This window comes from Dipodomys ordii, unplaced genomic scaffold, assembly GCF_000151885.1.
Source record: "Dipodomys ordii isolate 6190 unplaced genomic scaffold, Dord_2.0 Scaffold124, whole genome shotgun sequence".
NCBI classification, from domain to species: domain Eukaryota; kingdom Metazoa; phylum Chordata; class Mammalia; order Rodentia; family Heteromyidae; genus Dipodomys; species Dipodomys ordii.
The window spans coordinates 184,138-206,321 of record NW_012267340.1 but is presented as its reverse complement, the minus strand read 5'-3'; the positions used below and the strand labels follow the sequence as shown (position 1 = coordinate 206,321).

At 43.1% G+C, this 22,184-nt stretch overlaps 2 protein-coding genes across 2 annotated transcripts in view; one reads left to right on the top strand and one right to left on the bottom strand.

The window, feature by feature from the left end:
• Med12l (mediator complex subunit 12-like) overlaps nt 1–22,184 on the top strand; it is a 196,917-nt gene that overhangs the window by 20,798 nt on the left and 153,935 nt on the right. Inside the window, exons 6-14 of the mRNA XM_013029865.1 lie at nt 2,153–2,263; nt 3,270–3,539; nt 4,876–5,025; nt 6,011–6,110; nt 6,360–6,496; nt 11,382–11,513; nt 14,323–14,449; nt 16,179–16,384; nt 18,451–18,627. Of these exons, the coding sequence (XP_012885319.1) occupies nt 2,153–2,263; nt 3,270–3,539; nt 4,876–5,025; nt 6,011–6,110; nt 6,360–6,496; nt 11,382–11,513; nt 14,323–14,449; nt 16,179–16,384; nt 18,451–18,627 (1,410 nt within the window). The remainder of the gene's footprint in view (nt 1–2,152; nt 2,264–3,269; nt 3,540–4,875; nt 5,026–6,010; nt 6,111–6,359; nt 6,497–11,381; nt 11,514–14,322; nt 14,450–16,178; nt 16,385–18,450; nt 18,628–22,184) is intronic.
• The window catches only part of Gpr171 (G protein-coupled receptor 171), a 9,578-nt gene continuing 8,807 nt past the window's right edge, over nt 21,414–22,184 (bottom strand). The window contains exon 3 of the mRNA XM_013029916.1: nt 21,414–22,154. The gene's annotated coding sequence lies outside the window, so the exon portion shown is untranslated. The remainder of the gene's footprint in view (nt 22,155–22,184) is intronic.

The window sequence follows — 22,184 nt, the reverse complement described above, 5'->3', positions numbered from 1 at the left end:
CCACTCCTCTCCCCTCCCCTCCCCTCCTCTCCTCTCCTCTCCTCCCCTCTCCTCTCCCTTCTTTTGCCTGGTTTTTAACACTGTCTTGAGCGCTCACTTGACCTTTTCTGCTTGTGGCTGGCAGTCTGCCACTTGAACCACGCCTCTACTTCTCGATTTTTACTGGCCAATTGGATTAGTTTGCCTATAGATCTGTACATATCTGCTTCCTGAGTAGCTAGATTATTTTTACCATCTCTTATACTTCAATGCAAAATTCTGCTTTATCTATTTTAAACATGTTTGTTTATTCAGATCGACAAATCTTCTTTTATTAAAAGTTCACATATGTCTTAGACTTGTATTTAAGAGCTAATTTACATTTTAGGTCTTTTGTTTTTGGTCATGGGGTTTGAACTTTTGGGCCTGGGCACTGTCCCTCAGCACTTCAGCTCAAGGTGAGCACTCTACTGCTTGAGCCACAGCACCACTTAGGTCTTTTTTGTCTGTTAAATAAACTATTAATCCCTTTTGATTTTTTTTTTTTTTTGCCAGTCCGGGGGCTTAAAGTCAGGGCTTGGGCTCTGTTCTTGATCCTCTTTATGCTCAAAGCTAGCACTGTACCATTTGAGCCACAGCACCACTCTAGCCTTTTCTGTGTATATTGGAGATGAGAGTCTCATGGACTTTCCTGCCTGGGCTGACTTTGAACTGTGATCCTAATATCTCAGCCTCCTGAGTACCTAGGATTATAGACATGAGCCACCAGCACCTGACTACTCTCAGTATTTTTAAAACTAGAAATTATCAAGTAAATATTTCTTCAAAGTCTTGTCAAATATAGTGTTACTGTAATTGTAAAAATACAGCAACTATAGCTTATCAGCTAAATGTTTTTATATAAAGTCTCAATAACCATTGTAGTAGATCACTAGTAATACATAAAAGTTACCAGGAACAGGGCAGAATTCCTAATTAATTACTAAGTTGGTTGCCAGGGTGTCTTCGTAAGAAATCACAGCTCTTTGTTTCTGTTTAGAAGATTCATTCTTGAATCATAGTACAAAAGTATATTGTGACGTCGAATATAGACACTCAGAATGCCATGAAACAATGCATTTATTTCTGTGTGTATGTGTATGAAGGTAGTGGATGAAGAATGCTGATACTGGATGCTTACAGTGTTGGCCAAGATGAGTGGCATGGCTGGGGATGTCACACAAGAGCCCTTGGCTAGCCTGGGCACAGCTCTAGTGTGTGGGTTTAAAGCAGGGGATGGGTGGAGCGCCTCCGCCCAGGGGGATTTGAAGATCTGTAGAAATGGTACTTTTTAGAATGATTATGTTGGACTACTTACATATGATTTTATTGTGCATTTCCCCTATTTCTTTATATAATTACTGAAGTGATTGTTTTGTTTTTTCTTTTCTGTCAGCCATGGGGCTTCAACTCATGGCTCTTTTTGCTTCACTTGTGGTTTTTGAGTGGTTAATTGGAGGATATGACATTTCTGCCTGGGCTGTCTTTGAGCCATAGTTCTCAGATCTCAGGCTCCTGAGTAGCTAGGATTATAGGTGTGAGCTGCCAGCATCCTGCATTAAATTGATTTTTAAGTTTTATCTATTTTGCTAGTCCTGGGGCTTGAACTCAGAGTCTAGATGCTGTCCCTGAGCTGCTTTTGCTCAAGTCTAGCACTCTGTAAGGTTTTATTTTTATATGTAGGCTGTAATCCCAGTCACTTTAGAATAGCGAGGAAGGCTCCTAAGGGTACAGGTTTTGTTGAGATGATAATATACTTGAGCAGTGCTTTTGTTTATAGTTATCACCGGTTCCAGATCTCCTCTGTGAGCTTAAGTTCATTCACATTCCCTCAATTAAAATCTTGCCAGAGTCCAATTTGTCCTGGGAGTATGATACTTTCTGAGTTTCCTTATTTTTCAGTTTTTGTTAAATTTACTGTTTAGAGTGAAGCAGATTACCAAATAAAAGGAGCAAAAACCCCAAACCAAATATATGAAATATATTTAGAATTGGGACTGTGATTAGTGAAACCATGTCTTACTCTATTAGTAAAACAATGGTTCAGTTACACTTAAGCAAAAGAAGGATAATGTCCCTTTCAAAACTTAGTTTTTCTTTAACATTGTTATTGTACTATTTTTGCTCATTTAAGGAAGGAATGCTGGAAAAGCATGAATATCTTACATGGATCTTGGATGTTCTAGAGAAAATCAGACCAATGGATGACGATCTTCTTAAACTCTTGTTACCACTAATGTTGCAGGTATGGTACATGCCACCTTGAGCCAGTTGATTTTTTTTGTCGGTCGTGGGGCCTGAACTTGGCCTGGGTGCTGTCCTTCAGCTCTTCAGCTCAAGGCTAGAGCTCTACCACTTGAGCCACAGTGCCACTTCCGGCTTTTTTCTTTTTTTGCTTATGTGGTGCTGAGGAATTGAACCCAGGGCCTCTGGCATTCAAGGCAAGCGCTCTACCACTGAGCCACCTTCCCAGCCCTGAGCCAGTTGATTTTTATGGGCAGAACATGAGACTAATAAGAATGACTAGCTAAGTCATGAGGGATAGAAAAACATTCCTGTTGAAACAGAAGGAAAAACATCTTAAATGCTCTGATCTATGAAGTCATGAGATGCTTCTACTGGATTGCAGCATTTGTGTTAACTAACTTTGTGGCTTTCATCTTCATGTAATCTCATCCACACTCTTTCTTTCCTATGTCTGTACTAAGCAAGCAGTTCTTTACATACTGTATCCTTGTTCACAAAGACTGTGAAAAGAAAACAAATTACCTCATTTAAAGAATATAATGATTTGTCTGAGAACTGTGAAAGTTGAGGTTATCTGGGTGAGTCTTGTCAAAACTTTTCTTCCTGGAGGAGTACCTGCATGTGATGAGCATGTGATATGGAAGAGTATCTGGTGAACCCCAGTTCTCGCTGGAACTGTAGTGCTGTGCCCTCTCCTAAGGGGCAGCCGAGCACTGGACTGGAAGTGTGCTCAGTGTGAACTGTGTTTAGAGCATACATCAGGTTATAGATTTAGTGTGCAAAAAAGTGTATATGGTAATACTCCTCAGATTGATCTGTATTTAGATGATAACATTTTGGTTATATTGGGATAATTACAACATATTACTCTTTTAATTTTGCCTATTATTTTTAAAATAGTTATCAGAAAATTTATGTATGTATCTCACGTTGTATTTCTGATGGATGGTATTGGTCCACATAGTTTCAGGTCTGTGTTGGTTATTTGCGCTCCTTTTCCTCAGTATTCAGATGAATTTGTTCAGTCAGCCTACCTGTCCCGACGTCTTGCCTACTTCTGTGCCCGGCGTCTCTCTTTGCTGCTGAGTGACAGCCCCAGCCTGCTGGCTGCTCACTCCCCTCACATGATGATGGGACCAGGCACTGCAGGCATCGGGGCCCCCAGCCCCGGGCCCCCCGGCCCTGGCGTGATCCCTGTGCAGCTGGCATTCTCGGACTTCCTTTCCTGTGCACAACATGGCCCCCTGGTTTATGGACTCAGTTGTATGTTACAGGTAAGTCCACGGCTTGTTTATTTTAAAATTTGGCATGGGAAACAGTGGGTTGAAAATAGAACTTTCAGCTATCATGTCTTAAGTCTAATGAATTTCCTGAAATGTATTGCTCTGTATGGAGGCTGAGATTTGTTGCATCTATTTGGAAGGAGGTATCCCAGTGGTACTTTGTTAAGGCCACTGGGCAGTCAGAATCATTCACTGAACACACATACAGAAGGTCAGCTGCGTTACTGCTCTTCGGGACAGACAGCTTATCGGGCTGTGGTCCTCTGTCAGACACTGATGCCTATGTGGTCCTTGGACATCTGTTGGTATGCTGGCTTCAGGCATATGATCAGGAATGACAGCCTGTGCCTGCCTGGGCAGAAGGGAGGCGGTGGGGTGTGGACTAGTGGAGACAGATGTGTTGGTGGAGTTCGGGGACTTTAAGTTCTTTGCATCTGCCATCTACTCTACACAAGGATGTCTTTCAGGCCTCAGGATGTGTTGCATTGCCTTTGTTCTCTGTGCTCATGTACTGTGGACAGGGGTGTGGTAGCATAGTGGGTAGTGAGACTCACCATAGACCGGATGTTTCTCTGCAACTTCGTGTCGCATGTGTTAGTGGAGGATGAGAACTCCTGTCCCATTCCCTCCTAGGGGGAGGCTGTAGTGATCAACAGCTACTTGGGTGCTGAATAAGTGTTCAGAGGATAGCAGGGTAGCACAAGGATTCAGAGCACAGTTGCAGGGACCAGACTTGAGCCAGTGACAAATCTCTTCTGTTGCTTGGTAGAACTGGAGGAATACCACCTAGCTCAGAGAATGGTGTGACATCTAACTAATTAGACTGATCACATAAAGGACATTGTGTCAGTAAATAATGTACAAATCAAGGGATTATTAAAACAATATCAGAAGAGGAGAGTGTGTGACACATAAGCTTAAAGTATTTGCTGTCTGGATTTTCATACAAAAGTTTGCTAACTTCTGGTATTGCCTTCCTCACATTTAGGAAATGGCTTGTTGTGCTACTTGACTGATTTCAAAGAGATTAACTTAGATTTTATAACCTTAGAACTTAAATGCTCTCATTACTGTGTCATTTGAAGTGACAGTTTCCAATGCTGGAAGATAGCTAATAAATGTTACTACTCCTTAATTTCTCAATGGTTATACTTCTTCCCTTTCAAATTAATAATTCTTAGTTTGTCTTGCCATTTGGAAAAAGTTGATAATGTACTTTAGTAGGAGAATACTCTATAGCGATGCTAAAGTGTCATATTTACTGTGAAACTTGTTACACGTTTCTCCTTTCTCTGAGTATCTGGATTTTTCCCTGCTCCATTCTTAGACTGTCACTCTCTGTTGCCCAAGTGCCTTGGTGTGGAACTATTCCTCCAACGAAAATAAGAGCACGGCCCCAGGCTCACCCCTGGACCTGCTGCAGGTGGCGCCCTCCAGCCTCCCCATGCCCGGCGGGAACACAGCTTTCAATCAGCAGGTAGTCCTCCACTTCAGTGGGTTGGTGGAAGTTTTGTTTTGTTTTCTCCAGAGGTGTCAGGCCAGCGGCCCAAGTCTCAGTTTAGCACCTGGGGTACCTGAGCATCTTTCCCAGCTCTTCCCCTAACTCCCTGGACACCTTGGGTTTCTTTTGCCTCTCTGACCCTCAGAGGTTCCTGAGGGTTGCTCCTTGTTCCCATGCTGGGTGGTAGTTGTTGACAGTTCTGTCATCCAGACAATAACTTTGGTCGTGATTCTAATACGTGAGCATATTCCCATAATAGCAGTTTGTGATACTGTTACACCATTAGTACTGTGTTGCTTCAAGGATTCTTGCAAATAGAACCTCAGGAGTTGGAATAAACCTAATAATACAGTAAGATCCTTTTTACCAGTTTTTAAATTACATAAATGTTGGTAGTTTGCTTTCTTGAATAGACAGTGGCTTACCGAGAGTATTTTAAAATTTGTACCTTTCTTTTTGGTGTCCTAGAGATATTTCACTTATTAATATTTTTGTAGTTTTTAAAAAAAATGTTATGCCAGTCCTTTGTCTTGAACTCCGGGCCTGGGTGCTGTCCATGAGCTTCTTTGGCTCAAGGCTAGCACTCTACCACTTGAGCCACAACGCCACTTCCAGCTTTTTCTGAGTTTATTGGAGGTAGAAGTCTCAGAGACTTTCCTGCCTAGACTGGCTTCGAACTGGGATATTCAGATCTCAGCCTCCTGAGTAGTTACACGTGTGAGTCCCCGGCACCTGGCTAGGTGTTCATGTACATTTCATATCCAAAACTGACACTGAGTCACCATGTGTCAATGTAAAACATAATCAATGAACTTCTTGGATTGCATTCTGCATTTTTCCCTACCTTGCACTGAAGATTGAGGCTCACTCTAGGGAATTCTATTCTAGCAGAAAAGCTTGATTTTTAGACAGCCACTGTGGCGCCTGAAGCACAAGTTAATTAGAAGCAATTATCTTTCAGGTTCGGGCAAGGATTTATGAGGTTGAGCAGCAGATAAAACAAAGAGGCCGTGCAGTGGAAGTTCGGTGGTCTTTTGACAAGTGCCAAGAGTCAACAGCAGGTACAGAACACGACAAAAGAGTGAGTGCTTTGGCGTGTTGGACAACCACGTGAATAAAGGAAGCATCGATTTGAGGCCATTCCTCGGCTATGGCTGTGTGGGGAAGGTCCTGTTGGGTGGTGTTGGCAGTTCTTTGCTTCTTAGTATATGCTGAGAATGATACATATGCCTTACATAGTGATGATTTTACACTCCGCTATCTGGCTTCACTTGGTCTGTTTTAGCTGCCTGCTTACTTTCTGTCTCTAGGGGTGACAATTGGTCGGGTTTTGCACACACTGGAGGTCTTGGATCGTCACTGTTTTGACCGAACTGATCCCAGCAATTCAATGGAGACACTTTATCATAAGGTTTTCTGGGCAAACCAAAACAAAGACAACCAGGAGGTATAGTTAATATTTTATTTCTTCTTTTGCCTTTTGTTTCCTTAGCTTCTTTTAATTAAATATTTTCTGGTTGTTATTACCATTTTATAAGTCAGGTAATGTGTACATTTCTTTTCGCACAGTGTCACCCCTTCCTTCACCCCTTCTTTGTTTTTCTCTCCTGTCCCTATCCACAAGTTTATCCTTCATCTTCATGCTAGTGTCTAGTGACACTATGTCACTGCTGCATTTGTTTACCCTTTGTCCTTCCATTTCTGTGCCCTTGCTTACCTCCTCGTACAAACAAACAGGACAAAAAGAGACGCTTGCTTATTTCTTTCTCTTTCTTTAATCTCGGACAGCTTTTTCTGTGACGTGTATGATGTCTTAGGAAGTGCGTGGCCTTGGAGGTCTTTCTCTGTTGGACGAGTCAAAAATCAGCCATATTTGGCTGACTGTGTCAAGAGACCAGTGGGAAAGATTTCTCTTGGATCTTTTACCATCCCTCTTCATTTTAGTTTTAGCTTGCTATAGTTTCATGATTGGACTTTATACAAACATGCTTTGGCTTAATTTAGAGGGAAGGTATATTGATAGCAGAAGGCAGTCTGTGAAAATTTGTGGTAATTGTCTGAGAAATCTTTAAATACAGAGATTCAGAACCAATAAAGAAAGCTGTGTGTTTTGTGTGTGTGTGTGTGTGTTTTTTTATGTATACTTCTCTAGCTTGACAGAGGAGACAGTGCTATTGGTTTGGCTTGAGGATGGCAGGTGTGGGGGGCAGGTGCAAACTCAAGGAAGTGTTGTCGGAATCTTCTTGGAGACAGACTTCTTTTCTGGGGGCTTGTGTGGAAATGAAAGGTGAAGCAACAAAAGGCCTGAACCTTGACTACTCCTGCCTTATGTGAGCCTGATACCCATAGCAGCCTTCTAAGAAGGGCTTACAGACCAGGATCAAGACTGTAGGTGTCAAGTAGGGAGGGTCCAGCATCAGATGGAGCAAGGTACAGACTGGAGGCTCTGCCTCTTGTGACTGACTCTGTTGACACGCACAAGAGAGCAGGCTGATACTGTTCTGCAAAGTTCTCTGCTCACTGAGGCCAAGTCCGGATAGGTGCTGTGCAGCTGTCTCTGTGATAGGGTGTTCTTAGATAAAAGGGCTTGGAAAGCACTCTGTTTTTTTCATAGGGAGGTTTGCTGAGTTTCTGTGCTAAGTTGCCAAATCCATCAGAGTACTTCAGCCTGTTGTTACTTGACTGTTACATCCAGCTTCAGAACCATTGCCTCGTTCTCTCAAGGAAATTCACATTGTCCACAGGTGTTTCAGGGGAAACTGAAAACAAGGTCAGAAATTGTGTTGTTATGTTTCTGAACAGCAAGGCAAATTGTATGCTGTGATATTTTTTTTAATAAATCACACCCTCTTCATGGTTTTCACTAAAGCTCATCTATCTTAAGTGAGGAATGAAGCATTTCACTTTGGTAGACATTAAACTTCTGTTTCTACTACATTTTTTTTTTTTGGTCCAGTTGTGGGGCCTGAACTCTGGGCCTGGGCGCTGTCCCTCAGCTCTTCAGCTCAAGGCTAGCGCTCTACCCCTTGAGCCACAGCACTACTTCTGGCTTTTTTTTTTTTGCTTATGTGGTGCTGAGGAATCAAACCCAGGGCCTCATGCATGCAAGGCAAGCGCTCTACCACTGAGCCACCTTCCCAGCCCTTTACTACATTTAAAGAAATCAAAGAGGACACCAGGAAGTGGAAAGGCCTTCCATGTTCAGGGATAGGTAGAATCAATATTGTGAAAATGGCCACACTGCCAAAGAGGATATACAAATTCAGTGCAATCCCCATCAAAATCTCAATGACGTTCTTAACAGATATAGAGAAAACAATCCAAACACAGAGAACAGCCGAAGACAACAAAACAATTGTAGGCAAAAGAGAAAAAAAAGAAAAAAGTAAAACCAATGCGAGTCGTATCACAATACCAGATCTCAAATTCTACTTCAGGGCCATAATAACAAAAACAGCTTGGTATTGGCACAAAAATAGACACAATGATCAATGGAATAGATTAGAACCCCCCCCCAAATAAAACCCTACACCTGCAGTCATCTAAAAGTTTATAATAGACAAAACTATTGTGGTGGTGTAGGTAATATGTACATAGAGAGTTTTTCCCAGAAAAGCCCACCAGAGGGCAGTGTGTGCCCAGGACTGAGACCAAGGCACCAGCAGGCCTCTCATGGGACCCTGGCTGACTGGAAAGAGACGGTGCGTGCAAGTGCACCATGATTTTGTGGTTAACGTGTTGTTCTGTGAGAGGATAAAATAGATTTTTTGTTTGTAACCAGACAGATCACCTATTTGGCCACAAAAATAACCTGAGTGACCAGACCGTCTGTAATATGTAACACTGAATTACTTTAAAACATGGTTTGGAAATGATGACGTTTTGTCCTTCCGTTTACTTTTACTGTGGTTTCCACAGCAGAGTCACTGAATGAATGTGTAGGTCTGTGTGTGAGCCACAGCATCTCCGTGTGACCTTGAGCCGGCTGACTGCAGAATGTGTGTCCAGCACCCTCATTTGTTAATAAGTACAGTGCCTACCATGTTCATCTCGAAGGAAACGGCATTTTGAGGACTGTGACAGAAGGTGCTGTTGTGAATAAAAGTAAAATAGCCACTGTTACCAGTGTTATATCTGAGAAGCCAAGATGATGGAGCTGGTATGTGAACCAAGGCAGGGGGCTGAAGTGGCTTTGAGCTTGCTTGTACCGGAAGCGGTGTCGAGGACTGCTGCGGCTCTGGCTAGCACAGCCTACTTCACCACTACTGCTTGGGAAACTCCCACTTCACCCTCTCCCTTCTCTTTTCTTTGGAACTGCTGATGTAACGTCTGGTCTTCTCTACTTCCTTGTAGGGAGTAGGGAGGTCATCTGTGCAGAGCGAAGGAGACAGGGGTACTAGGTTCAGATGGGTGTGATTGCTTTCGTTATTAGGAGAAAGCCAGTTGGGAACTGTGATGCGTCAGATGAAGCCATGGGACAACTGGGACTTGCGCGTGGTCACTGGAGTGAGGGCAGTTGTGCCCAGTGCTCCGACTCGCCCTCTCCCTGTGGAACACACTGTTTTTAGCCCTCTCTCTCACTGCCTTATGTACCACGGCTTGGGTGTTGTAGTTGGCAGAAAAAAATGCTAAAACCTTTATGGTTACTTATTCAGCAAGTTTTTTTTTAATAAGTTACATGACCAAGGTAATGAGTACATTTCCTGTCATTGTTGCCACTGAGGCACAGCCCTAGTCTGTGCCTCTTCTGCACTGGAGAACAGGGAAGGAGAGCGGATAAGCTAAACAAAAGAATGCATTCCACAGATAGTGGGTGACAGCAGGCTCCAGGCCCACCCCTGATGCACTGGAGAACGGGGAAGGAGAGTGGATAAGCTAAACAAAAGAGTGCATCCCACAGATAGTGGGTGGCAGCAGGCCCCAGGCCCACCCTGATGTGGGCAGTGTCAGCTCCTGCTTCTCAGTTGTGTCTCTGCTTTCAGTGCCATACTAGAAGTTTGCATACGTTAGTTGAATGAAGAGACCCGGGGCTCCCTTGGAGGTATCTGCTCCAGATAATAACTTGCTTTGAGTCAACATGTGTTTTTAAGTTGAGGGCAGGGTGAATAAATAGGTTTGGAGTAAACTGATTTCACAATATGAAGTATTTGCTGTTTCTTCTCAGAATCCACAGGAAACCTTGGGCTAGAGGTGTGTGAATTTTCTTCCAGAAGTGCACTTGTAGCTGCATTGTCCTCTTCCCCGAACTTGAGATTCTGCAATGTTGAGAACTGCTCACATGGCATTGGAGGGGAAACTGTGATCATGCGTTGTGTCTGGCATAAGGTTCACACATGGGAAGACATTGAATACAACTTTGCAGTTGGTGTTCCAGCGCTTGGTGTGTGCACTCCAAGGGAAGCAGAGAAGCAGCGTCTCTGCTGTCCTCCAGCTGCTGCTCCTGTCACCTGGGTCCCTGAGTTCCTCACCCCGTCACGGCTGCCTACCTCTAGTGCCCGTGATGAGGGGCACTGGCGTACTCTGCGTGGTCCTATGCTGCTTGCCGGCCTGGCCTGCTTAAAAGCAGTTGTTCCTTTTTGATGCTTGGCTTCCACTCCTTGCATTTGCTGTTCCTGAGGGATGGGTCTCCTGTCAGCCTTCTGGCTCCCCCGGTCACCTGATTTCTAACAGGATTGTGGGTAGGATGAGGTGGTAATTGAGGGCTCGGTGTTCACAGTGAAGTATGTAGACTTTTTAGCAGCTGTTTTTATTGCTCATTTCTCTTTTTGTGTGGATTTGAAATTGAGTTCTAGGGGACTGGTGGGCTGGGTTATGGCTGTGTGTAAAGGCATCTGCCTACAAGGAAAGTAATTCTCCGAGAATTGTCAAAAATTTATTGTAACTGATACTTCCTTTTTCATGGCTAAAGTTTTACTCTTTATACCTCAGTTAAAAATTATTTGGGCCCAGTTCCTAACACTGCTGTAATGAAATATGGCAAGCAAGCTTTAAGGCTTCAGAAACAGAAGTTGCTCGCTCCCTGACTTTTCATATATATTTTTATTGTGAAAATACTGTACAGAGGGGTTACAGTTACATGAGTGAGGTCATGAGTACATTTCTTATTGAGCATTGTTAACCATCCCTTCTTCCCACCTCCCCAACTCCTCCTTCCCCCCCCCCCCCGCCCCTCCAAGTTGTAAAGTTGGTTCTCAACATAGTGTCTTATACATCTCATTGCTACAATGGGTCAACCTGTATCCTTGTTTCAGCATTTTGTTGTTTCCCTTCCCCGCTTCCTGTTGAGTGAAGGAGCATTTGACTTTGTGGGTTTTCTTTGCCCTGGTCCTCAGGTTGCTCCCAATGATGAAGCTGTGGTGACACTGTTATGTGAATGGGCTGTGAGCTGCAAACGCTCAGGCAAGCACAGGGCCATGGCTGTGGCCAAACTCTTGGAGAAGAGACAAGCAGAAATTGAGGCAGAGGTAAGTTTTTCTTTCTGTTTATTGGATCTCATAAGGTTAACACACTACTGCAGGAGGGTGACTTCTCTTTTACCCTTACTATACTCACCTTTTCTTTTCTCTTGATAAAAGGGAAGGGGTATCAATCTAAAGAAGATGTCTTTTTTTTTTTTTTGCCAGCCCTGGGGCTTGAACTCAGGGCCTGGGCACTGTCCCTGAGCTCCTTTTGCTCAAGGGTAGTATTCTACCACTTGAGCCACAGTGCCACTTCCAGCTTTTTTTTTTCTGCTTATGTGGTGCTGAGGAGTTGAACCCAGGGCCTCATGCATGCAAGGCAAGTGCTCCACCACTGAGCCACCTTCCCAGCCCCAGTTTATATTTTTGAGAGTATATTTGCCTGTGTTAGGCAGAGCCATTTAAACTTCAGATGTTCATTATAAAGGAGAAACTCTTTTTTTTTTTTTTTTTGGGTCTGGTCATGAGGCCTGAACTCTGGGCCTGGGCACTGTCCCTCAGCTCTTCAGCTCAAGGCTAGCGCTCTACCACTTGAGCCACAGCACCACTTCCGGCTTTTTCTGCTTATGTGGTGAGGAATCAAACCCAAGGCCTCATGCATGCAAGGCAAGCACTTTACCACTGAGCCACCTTCCCAGCCCCAAAGGAGAAACTCTTAGCTAACTTCATCAACAGTAGCTTTTGTGGAAGGGGGATTTCCAGACAAGCTTCCTTCTCTGCCATAGCATTGGCAGAGATGGCTACAGGGAAGGTGTGTGGTGTGCTGAGGTCCTCAGACATACCACGTGGAGAACTTCCTGGCCTCCTGAATTTCTCTGCTTCCCTCTTCCTTTCCACCATCCTCTGTGCAGGACCCAAAATGATCTTTTAGAGATGTAACTAGATCACTAGAGAGTATTATTACCATGGCCTGGCCCTTTTTGCTTACCTGTATCTCCTGGTCTTGGCTCTAGCCCTAAAGTTGTTCCTTGTGTTCCCCCAACACAGAAAACTCACTTGCACTTTGGGGCGTTTGCCCTTGATGTTTCTTCTCTAAGGCAGATTCTTCTCCCCAGACTTGGCATGCAGACTTGCCTGTGGTGCTCCTGTTTCAGGAGCATTGCCTGCTGAGCAGGTTTCTAGGCAACCAGTCCCCAAGCCAGGGAAGTCCTGACCACTGGTTCTGAAGCCTGCCTCCGAGACTCCTCAGACACTCTCCTCCTCATTATACAACACATCACTCTAGCTACTTTGCTTGTTGTTTCATTCAGTGAACTTGCCTGCCCATTCAGGGTTTTGCCCTTGACCCCCAGAACACGCTCAGTGAACCGTGGAAACTCTCTGTGTTGTGGATAACACATTGACTTCTGTGAAGCTCTTAAAAAATGAAATGGAAAGAACATTTTACAGGTGTTTCCTCCTGTTAGGAATGCTATGCTCACCAAAAACAAAAGAGCACATTGTTGAAATTAGAACTTGAAAATATTCAAACCCCCAGTATTGACAAGAAAAAAGAAAATACTGCTGCCAAGGTATAGCAGTCAACCTGTTACATACTGAACACATTAGAAATAGCCTTCGCTGCTTCTTCCTGTATGTTACAAGTGACTACTCGGAGACAAACTCCAGTAGTGGAACTTGAATCCTGCCGGTATTCATTGCCTCTGTAAGGTTGCTTCTCTTTTACACCTCTTTTCCCAGAACGTGTATGTGTGTGCCCCAGCACCTGTGTGCAGGATGCTTTTAGAAGGGCTTTCACTCGTAGGTTGCCTAGTAATTTTAATAGGCCTTAAAGGTACCCTTTTCTAAAGACATATTTTTCTCAGAATTGTTTAAGATAATATCAAGCAAAATTTAAAAATTTGACCTTTAAACCTAGAGGTTTGGATAAACAATATCTTAGTAATCTTATTCAGTATGATGAATATGTTAAAGTGTAAGTCGGGGCTGAGCCTGTGGCATAGTGGTAGAGTGCTTGCCTAGTATGCATGAAGACCTGTGTTCGATTCCTCAGTACTACATACACAGAATAAACTGTAAGTGGCTCTGTGGCTCAAGTGGTACAACGTTCTCCTTGAGCAAAAAAGAAAAAAAAAGGTAAGTAACGAAAATGGATGATCAAAGGAATTTTACAAAGAATAGAAAACAAGATTATGAATGTTTCTAAACTGCCTTGGTCCTGATCTTCTAGTAAACTCAGAGTTTAAGAAAGTGTCAGTTACTATGGAAGCTTTGGAGCTGTGTATCATAAGATGTTCCATCTCACTGTCAGTGAATACATTTTACCCACAATTTTCTTTATTACTGTGCTACTAAGATTGAATTCAGACCCTTGTATTTGCCAGGCAGGCACCCTGCCATTTGAACCACCCTAAACTCACAAAAGAATATTAGAATTAGGTTTGCTTTCTCATTTGATGCTCCAAATGCACTCGTTAGTACCCCTTCCTGACAAAAGTGCAAAAACACAAAATAGTCAAATTAAGTAATGCGTGCCAAATAGTTTGGGAGAGTGCGTTTCAACTTGAGCCCTTCAGCATGGAGACGTGCCAAGGTGATTTTGAGTGGTTTTGCCCAGGGATAGGAGCATGCCCTCCGTCACCACACAGTGCAGGGCAGGCCTGGCTGTCTTCTGAGACTTCTCTAAAAGCGGTGAATGCTTCTGGGTTGTTCTTTCCAACTCTTAGAAATTATATTCACCTTTGACACATGATTCTGAAGTAAATAAAGAAATCTAAAGTCATTTTCTGTTTCATCTTGGAACTCCAATGTTAATAAAAATGGACAAATTCGTTACTGCTGTAATTAACCCTAGCTTTTTGTTTTTAACCGGCAGAGATGTGGTGAGTCTGAAGCTCTCGATGAGAAGGAGTCTATTTCTTCAGCCTCTCTTACTGGGTCCAGTTTGCCTGTTTTCCAGAATGTTCTTCTAAGGTTTTTAGATACACAGGCTCCCTCATTGTGTAAGTGAAGTTTACTTTTTAGATAAGAGATTGAGTCTGCACACCTGTGTGTGGACATGTATATACGTGTGCGCATGCATGCCTATATAATTTTTTCTTTTTCTTCTTTGTCTCTAAAGTTGTTGGCACTGAATATAATGTATGCTTCAGTGAGCTCACATTAGTAGCATTTTTCCCCCAAAGGGAAAAAAGATGCCTCATTATGTTGTCTTAGACATTCATGTCATCTCTAGCTATTTTTCTGTCATTTCTTTATTGTTGGTGGAATTCAAATTTTGAGGAATAAGCAACCACCTAATAGGTTTGTTTTAAGAGTGGGTAAGCTTTGAAAAACATTTGTGAAAGCGATACTAGTGCCTGTGAAAACTCAGGTTTTCATATGACAGAATCCAGGAGAAGGTCTTAGGTAGTTAGAAAACAACAGATACATTGAAAGCTAAAAGGAGAAAAAGGGCAGGGGAGGGAAGCAAGCATTAGGGAGAGGAGGGACGAATGAGAGAAAGGGAGCAAGGAATAAGAGCAGGGAGGGGCGGCAGGTGAATGGGGAGGGGGGGCGTGAGGAGGGGAGGGGAGGAGGTGTGGTGGCTTTCTGGCATGGGAGGAGAGTGAAAGTACTAGAGCACCTGGACAGTGGAACGTGGAGAGTAGGTAATGCAGAAAAGGGAAGGGTGGCGGAGATCCTGTGGCCCGCACATCAGCCGGCAGCTCTGCCTCTCGCACCCCAAGTCCCAGGGTTGTACGCTGCCCCTTCATCGTCTCCTCCTGTCCTTAGCAAGCCTGTGGAAACAGCTGTTCTTTCTTCTGTGAAGAGGCTGTTTGTAGCCAGGCACTGGTGGCTCATGCCTGTAATATTAGCTATTCAGGAGGCTGAGATCTGAGGATCGAAGTTCAAAGCCAGCCCAGGCAGAAAAGTCTGCATGAGACTCTTACTTAACCACTCAAAAACCAGAAGTAGTAGAGCACTAGTCTTGAGCACAGAGAGGCTCAGGGACAGTGCCCAGGTCCTGAGTTCAAGTCCCATAACTGACACAAAGGCTGTTTGTCACTGTGATAATGGTTAGCAGGAGACAGTTAGGTCAAAGTTAGCGTGAGATCAGTGCTGTGGATAAATCTCTCTCCCATTGGTGTTTGTGAATGTAATGATGCCAGTAAATAGGTGCTGCAGGCTTAGTCTTGAATGTTTTAGATTATCCCCCCCAAAAGCCTCAGAATATAGTTCCGATATTAAAAGTCACGATATGTGTTACATAGATGGACTATGTGAATTATTTAATGAAAAGCTAAAAACTGTCATCTCTGTCCTTTTACTTCTGTGGTGTTTTTTTTTTTAACCTCAGTGGATCATATTTACTGTTTTTTTTCCATAATACTATTTAAAAGTTAAATTCTTCTTTGAAGAATTTACATACATATCCCACAAATAGGCGGATGCAGGGAAGGTATATAAATAGTCACAAACTAACTGGCAAATTGAGATGAGAGCAGTCTGCTGTGCTTCATAATCACATTATTATGTGCACTCATTTGCTGAGACTGCTGTCATTAAACTAGAAACTGTGCCTGGAGTTTGAGCACTCAGAGTCTGCTTGTCAGCTCTGTGCAAAATGCTGGTGCCTCACAGATATTACAGGAAGTTTTAAGAAAAAAGAAAGGTTGCTTATGAAGGGCAGGAACATGTGATTAGGACTTAGCGGTTGGTGTTTTCCTGATTGATTTTGTGTGTCCTCAGCGGATCCCAGCAGTGAGCGTGAGAAGGTGGAATTTGTGAACCTGGTGCTGCTCTTCTGTGAGTTCATCCGCCATGATGTCTTCTCCCATGATGCCTACATGTGCACCCTCATCTCCCGAGGAGACCTGTCAGTCACTGGACCGCAGTCCCCAGCGGGAGACCACATGGATGAGCACTGTTTGAAGGACCGTGACGGGAGGATGGAGGTACGGCCCGTGAGCAATGCTCACCTCCAGCCCACACCACCTTCTCCAGTGGCTAGTTTGGTGATCTAATGGTGATTGAGTTTTAGTTGTGTACTTTCTCCTCTTCACTCAGAAAGGTCATTTAAACTCTGCCTTCCAGAATTTTCTTTTGTGTATCACAAGACTGTTTAATGAAGAGATACATGGCCAGCTGTAAAAAATGATGTTATAGATTAAATTGATATGCTTCAAGTGTTATCTATTTCTAGCTTCTAGTTTTCTTTTAATCTTGTACTCCAGACTGAATCTGCTTTGACCAAAAAGTCCATTTGAATTTTCATTCTAAGGAGCATTTTTTCCCCAATGTATTGTTCATTACGTATATCACTCTTTTATACATAGTGGGAAATGATGTTTCAGTCAGAAGCTATCTTATTTTTCAATTAATTAAAAATTTAATCTCTGTTTCTCAAATGTCTTATTATTTATACTGTGGCATCTCTGTCAAATGCTGCTATTTTGGACATGGTTCCAGATATTTCAAATTTCAAGTAAAAAAGAGGATAAATCATAGAAATGGGAAGTTGAAAATGTTAAAGATTTGTTGTATCCTCAAATGTACAGGATTTTAAATGTTGGTTTTTTTAATAAATACATTTTTTCTTAATTTGTTCACCAGAGTAGGTTTGCTTGTTTTTAAAGCTCCTCCTTTTTATTTTCTGTTATTGAATAATCTAGGTATCTTACATCTTAGTTACAGTCTTGGGTTTTCCATGCTAAGTGAAGTTGATGAGCTTGTGACTGAGAACAGCCTGACAAAGGAGAAATTATGGACAGTTTGCTTTTATATCAGAAAGCTATGTGCTCTTTCCTTAAAGTGTTCTGAAAGTTAGAATTTCCTCCTGGGAGGGGTCTAATTGTGCCTGTTTAAAGCAATGCGAAAGAAAGACATTGTTGGGGGAGGGGGTTTAAAGATCTCACTGTCAGGGTGTAGCGTCACTTAAAAAAAAAACTGATTGTAAGGTGACGAGCAGAGGGGCTACAGTTACGTCAGTCAGGTGTTGAGTCCATTTGTTTTGAGCTGCGCCACCTCCTAGCCTCGCTCTCTCAAGCTGCAGCATTTACAATGTGACTTTCTTTCTCTGGCAATCACCAGGAACAGAGTATTATGGCGCATATGGGTCTTGACTCAGGAGCCACTAACATTTTTGATGAAGTAGACAAGAGTGACTTTAAAACTGACTTTGGTTCGGAGTTTCCAGTAGGTTCAATCTTCAATTCTTACTGGCATTTACCCACCCACTCTTGTCTCCGTCCTTTTTATTTTCTTTTTTTTTTTTTTCGTCCTTTTTATTTCTTGTCCTGTGTTTGAGGATGACTTTGGTGCTTGTGGGATAAGCAGATGCTGTCATTCTCCACCCTAAGTCACAAGGGTCGTGGCGTGCTACTGTCTCACCTCAGCTCACCTGTAGTTTTGGTTGCTTTCCCTCCTTTGCATACCATCACTCCCGTTTCCCAGTGGACTATGTGTTTACACTTTTGTTCCTTTTGGGATCATCGTCTCTCAGGTGTGAGGGTGCCGTTTCACCATGATGGGCCGTGTTGATGTGCTGCACGTGTCTTGAGCTTCTAGAGAATAGCTTCCTTGGCTCCATACTTGCACACTCATTCAGGATTGTTGTGATGTGTGTTATGAATCTCGGTGTGTAACTCTACAGAAATGTCTGGGGTGCAGATGGAAACCTTGATGTGTCTTATGAGTTAATTATTATATGGGTATGTTTTTGAAGGATATGTCACCTTTTATCTTTGGCCCCTGGGGAGGTGTGGACCCATTTTTTTTCTTTTTACCTGTGTTTTTCATTTTTCTATCTTCTAATGTGGAGTCATGATCCTGACAGACTCCTGCTGTTCTGACTGTGAATTCTGTTGAAATTAACAGAATTTCTACATAGCTTTGCTCAGTAGTTGCATAGGAAAAGGCGTTATTCTAAAAGGCATTATTCTGAAGCGCTAGTATGTAGCTCTGTGATTTGCTGTTGTCCTCTTTAACTTACAATCTCTAATGTTTGCTTTACATGACTTAGATTTTTTCTCCCATGCCTGGAGAGTCCTGTGAAAATGTCAACTCTTCCTTGGGCGGAAGGATGTCGGTGAATGGTGAGAAATTCATGAAGAGAGAAAAACCAAGAGACTTAATTTTTCCATCTAATTATGACCTCCTCCGTCACTTGCAGTACGCAACACATTTTCCTATACCCCTGGTAAGTCATCGCTCCCATAAGTTTATAACTGGTCATTTTATCATAAGGTCATTCATGGGGGTCTGGCCAGCCGCCTACTTTTCTGGCATACCCATAATGGCAATAGGTAAGTTTTTGCATTTGCTGCTGTGTTTGTTAGAATTCTGATCAGCTAGCTTATATACTAATGTCCAAGTTTATGGTGTGATATTATAGGCTTGCTAGCTTTAGCAGAATTTTCTATATTAGCATCTTCTCATGAAAAGCATTTGAATGACCGAAGCTGATGTCTAAATATGTTTTCCTGCTTCAATTTGAAAGTCATTTACCAAGTACTTTTTTATGTGCACTCTGTGGAGGTGGGTATTTTTGGTTTGTACAGATGAGTAAGAGCTTTGGGGTACAGGACAGAGAGACAAAAGTTTATAAAATAATAAACACCAATGTCAGTGCTGTAAGCACCGTGTAGTGTTCCTGAGTCTCTTCCTCTCTCAGGGAATGGATGTTAGAGGGAATGAGAACATTGAACTTGCACGGAGGACTTGTAGTTGAGATGGGCCTGGTTTGGACCATTGGAATTTAATAATTAGATGGCAAACACATGGAGAAAACTGGGTCGTACATTTAATGTTAGAGTCTTAACAGGGAGGTGTGTTAAATTTGAAGTGAGTCAGGCTTTGTTTTTTTAAATGAAAATTGGGCTAAGGCTGGGAATGTGGCTTAGTGGTAAAGTGCTTGCCCTGCATGCATGAAGCCCTGGGTTCGATTCCTCAGTACCACATACCTGGTGCCTGTGTCTGGTCATCAGGGTGTTTGAACAAGACAGTAAACATTGGCTTCTTCATTCTGTTGTTCATGTGACCGTAGTTGCAAAGCTGATCCAGCTTTTAGTATTCTAAGGAGATCGTCCACTTCATTACAGGAGAGAGCTTGGTGATTTTCAACAGCCTTGCCACATTGAGTCATGACATAATTCAACTATTGTGCAGTTATAACAGGGCCACTAAACAATTGGTGTTACAGGGTACAATTTTAAAATACCTTTCCACTACTAGTTGTCCCAGACCCTTCTTTACCATGAGTATAATTTAGAGTAAATTTTCAATATGGGAACTAATGCTAATACAATATTGACCTTAGGAAGGGCTTTTTTTTTGAGGGGGGGTGTGGGGCTTGAACTCTGGGCCTGGGCGCTGTCCCTCAGCTCTTCAGCTCAAGTAAGCGCTCTACCACTTGAGCCACAGTGGAACTTCCGGTTTTCTGGTGGTTTATTGGAAATAGGAGTCTCATAGTCTTTCTTGCCCTGGCTGGCTTTGAACTGTGATCCTCAGATCTCAGCTGCCTGAGTAGCTAGGGTTACAGGCGTGAGCCACCGGAGCCCAGTGGAAGGACTACTCTTAAGAGTCTCTTTCTCTTCCTTAATGGGACAATATAAGAATGTGGTTCAAAAAAAGAGGAAGTTTTTATCTCCTGCTGATTATAGTATGGGGTCCTAGTGAGTGAAGGTAAGGAGTGAGGACGAAAGGGTAGTTGACGGAGTTTCAGAAATGTGAACAAGTTTAGTGCACACTATCACATGGGTAATGTTCAGGCTTCCAGCCTGCATGGGTTCTCCCACGGGCTATTCTCAGGTACCTAGAATTTGTCTAGCACCTTCGTAAATTCCACATAGGCACTTTGTGCTTTTTGTTCCCCGTGTATTTACTTTAGATTCGGAAAACATGCTTGTGAGATTGGAGACAGTTTCAAGATTTAGAAAATTACGTGTGTGTGTGTGTGTGCATGTGTGTGTGCGCGCGCATATGTGTGTGTGCACGCGTGTGTGTGAGTGTGTGTGAGTGCGCGCGCGTGTGTGTGTGAGTGTGTGTGTGTGTGTGTGCGCGCGCGCGTGTGTGTGAGTGTTGTAGCTTAAATTTAGGGCCTCATAATCTCACTTGGCTTTTTTGCTCAAAGCTGGCACTGTACCCACTTCCGTATTTTTGTTGGTTAATTGGAGATAAGAATCTCACAGTCTCACGGACTTTCCTTCTGGTTCTTTGAGCATGATCCTCAGATCCATCTTTCTTGAGTAGGTGTGTGCCTTCAGCACTGCCAGAAGATAATTTTTTGAATGGAAAAATGAACTCAGGATCAGACTTTGTCCTGGCTTCTAGGAACAGTGTATCTCTATCTCTCTGCTTACTTATATATTCACACGTGCAGGCGCGTGCGCGGACACACACACACACACACACACACACACACACACACCATGCACGTGCATGCACAGTGCACCTCAGTATGCACCACTGCACCCAGCTAGAAGCGCTATTTCTCAGTCATGGCAGACAGTGCAGCAGTGCAAATGTGTTACCAACTGTTTTGCTATGAGTTTTTACTAATATTGAAAGGAGACACCGAAGTAGGTTTACCTGTACCGTTAGTGTCTAGACCACAGGAAGTGGAGTTAATTTGACCCCCATGAGACTCAGGAAGGAAGAGTCATCTGTACTTTAAAGCACAGGCCCCACCTGGGACATCATCCTTCTGGACCTGAAAGCCTCTGTCTGCCCTGCAGGGCACCACTCTTAGTACAGCCTTCTAGTGAAGAGTGGCCATGTCTGTTTTATGACTGTTTGGTGCTATTTTTTTATACCTTCGATGAGAGCGTGTTGTTCCAAAACAGTAGCTTCAGGAGTCAATTTAACAGCTTCCCTTGAAAATGTAACAGAGATTGTATACTCTATATTATCACATAGTAAAAACAAGAAATCCCTAGATTGATCATTACTAACCATAGCAAGCCTTCAGAATCTACAGGTGGAATGTAAATATATTTGACATATTAGAAATAATACATAGTAGAAATCATACATGCATTTGCAAGCTTTTTTAAAAATAAAAATTGCTAGTTACCATGTTAGAAAACTTGCAGTTTTAAATGGAAAGATTATTGTCTTTTGAAGTGATGATCGATTAGAAATAGGTGATTTCATGTAAGTTGCTTTTAAGAAAAAAAAGTAACCTGAAGCCAATTAGAGTTACACTGCAACAGGGTTCCTGGTAACTTACATGGAGGCTCTTTTGCATATTTTCACTAAGAAATCCTAAGCATTAAAGTGAGAACTCTGGGTCTACATTCTTAATTCTCTTTGTTTTTAAGGTATTAGCAGTTTGACATTGGTTCAATAAGACTTTTTAGTTTTCTTTTTCAAGTATTTGGATTAAGGTGCATAAGAAACCCGCAGAACATGGCTGGCTAGAAGCCGAGAGCCAACCATGAGCAGGGAGGTGAGGGTTGGCACTACCCAGAGCCCAACCCTACTGCAGCTCCCCACCTCCATGACCAGGAGCTGAGGGTTGGCACTACCCAGAGCCCAACCCTACTGCAGCTCCCCACCTCCATGACCAGGAGCTGAGGGTTGGCACTACCCAGAGCCCAGCCCTACTGCAGATCCCCACCTCCATGAGCAGGGGCTGAGGGTTGGCACTACCCAGAGCCCAGCCCTACTGCAGCTCCCCACCTCCATGACCAGGAGCTGAGGGTTGGCACTACCCAGAGCCCAACCCTACTGCAGCTCCCCACCTCCATGAGCAGG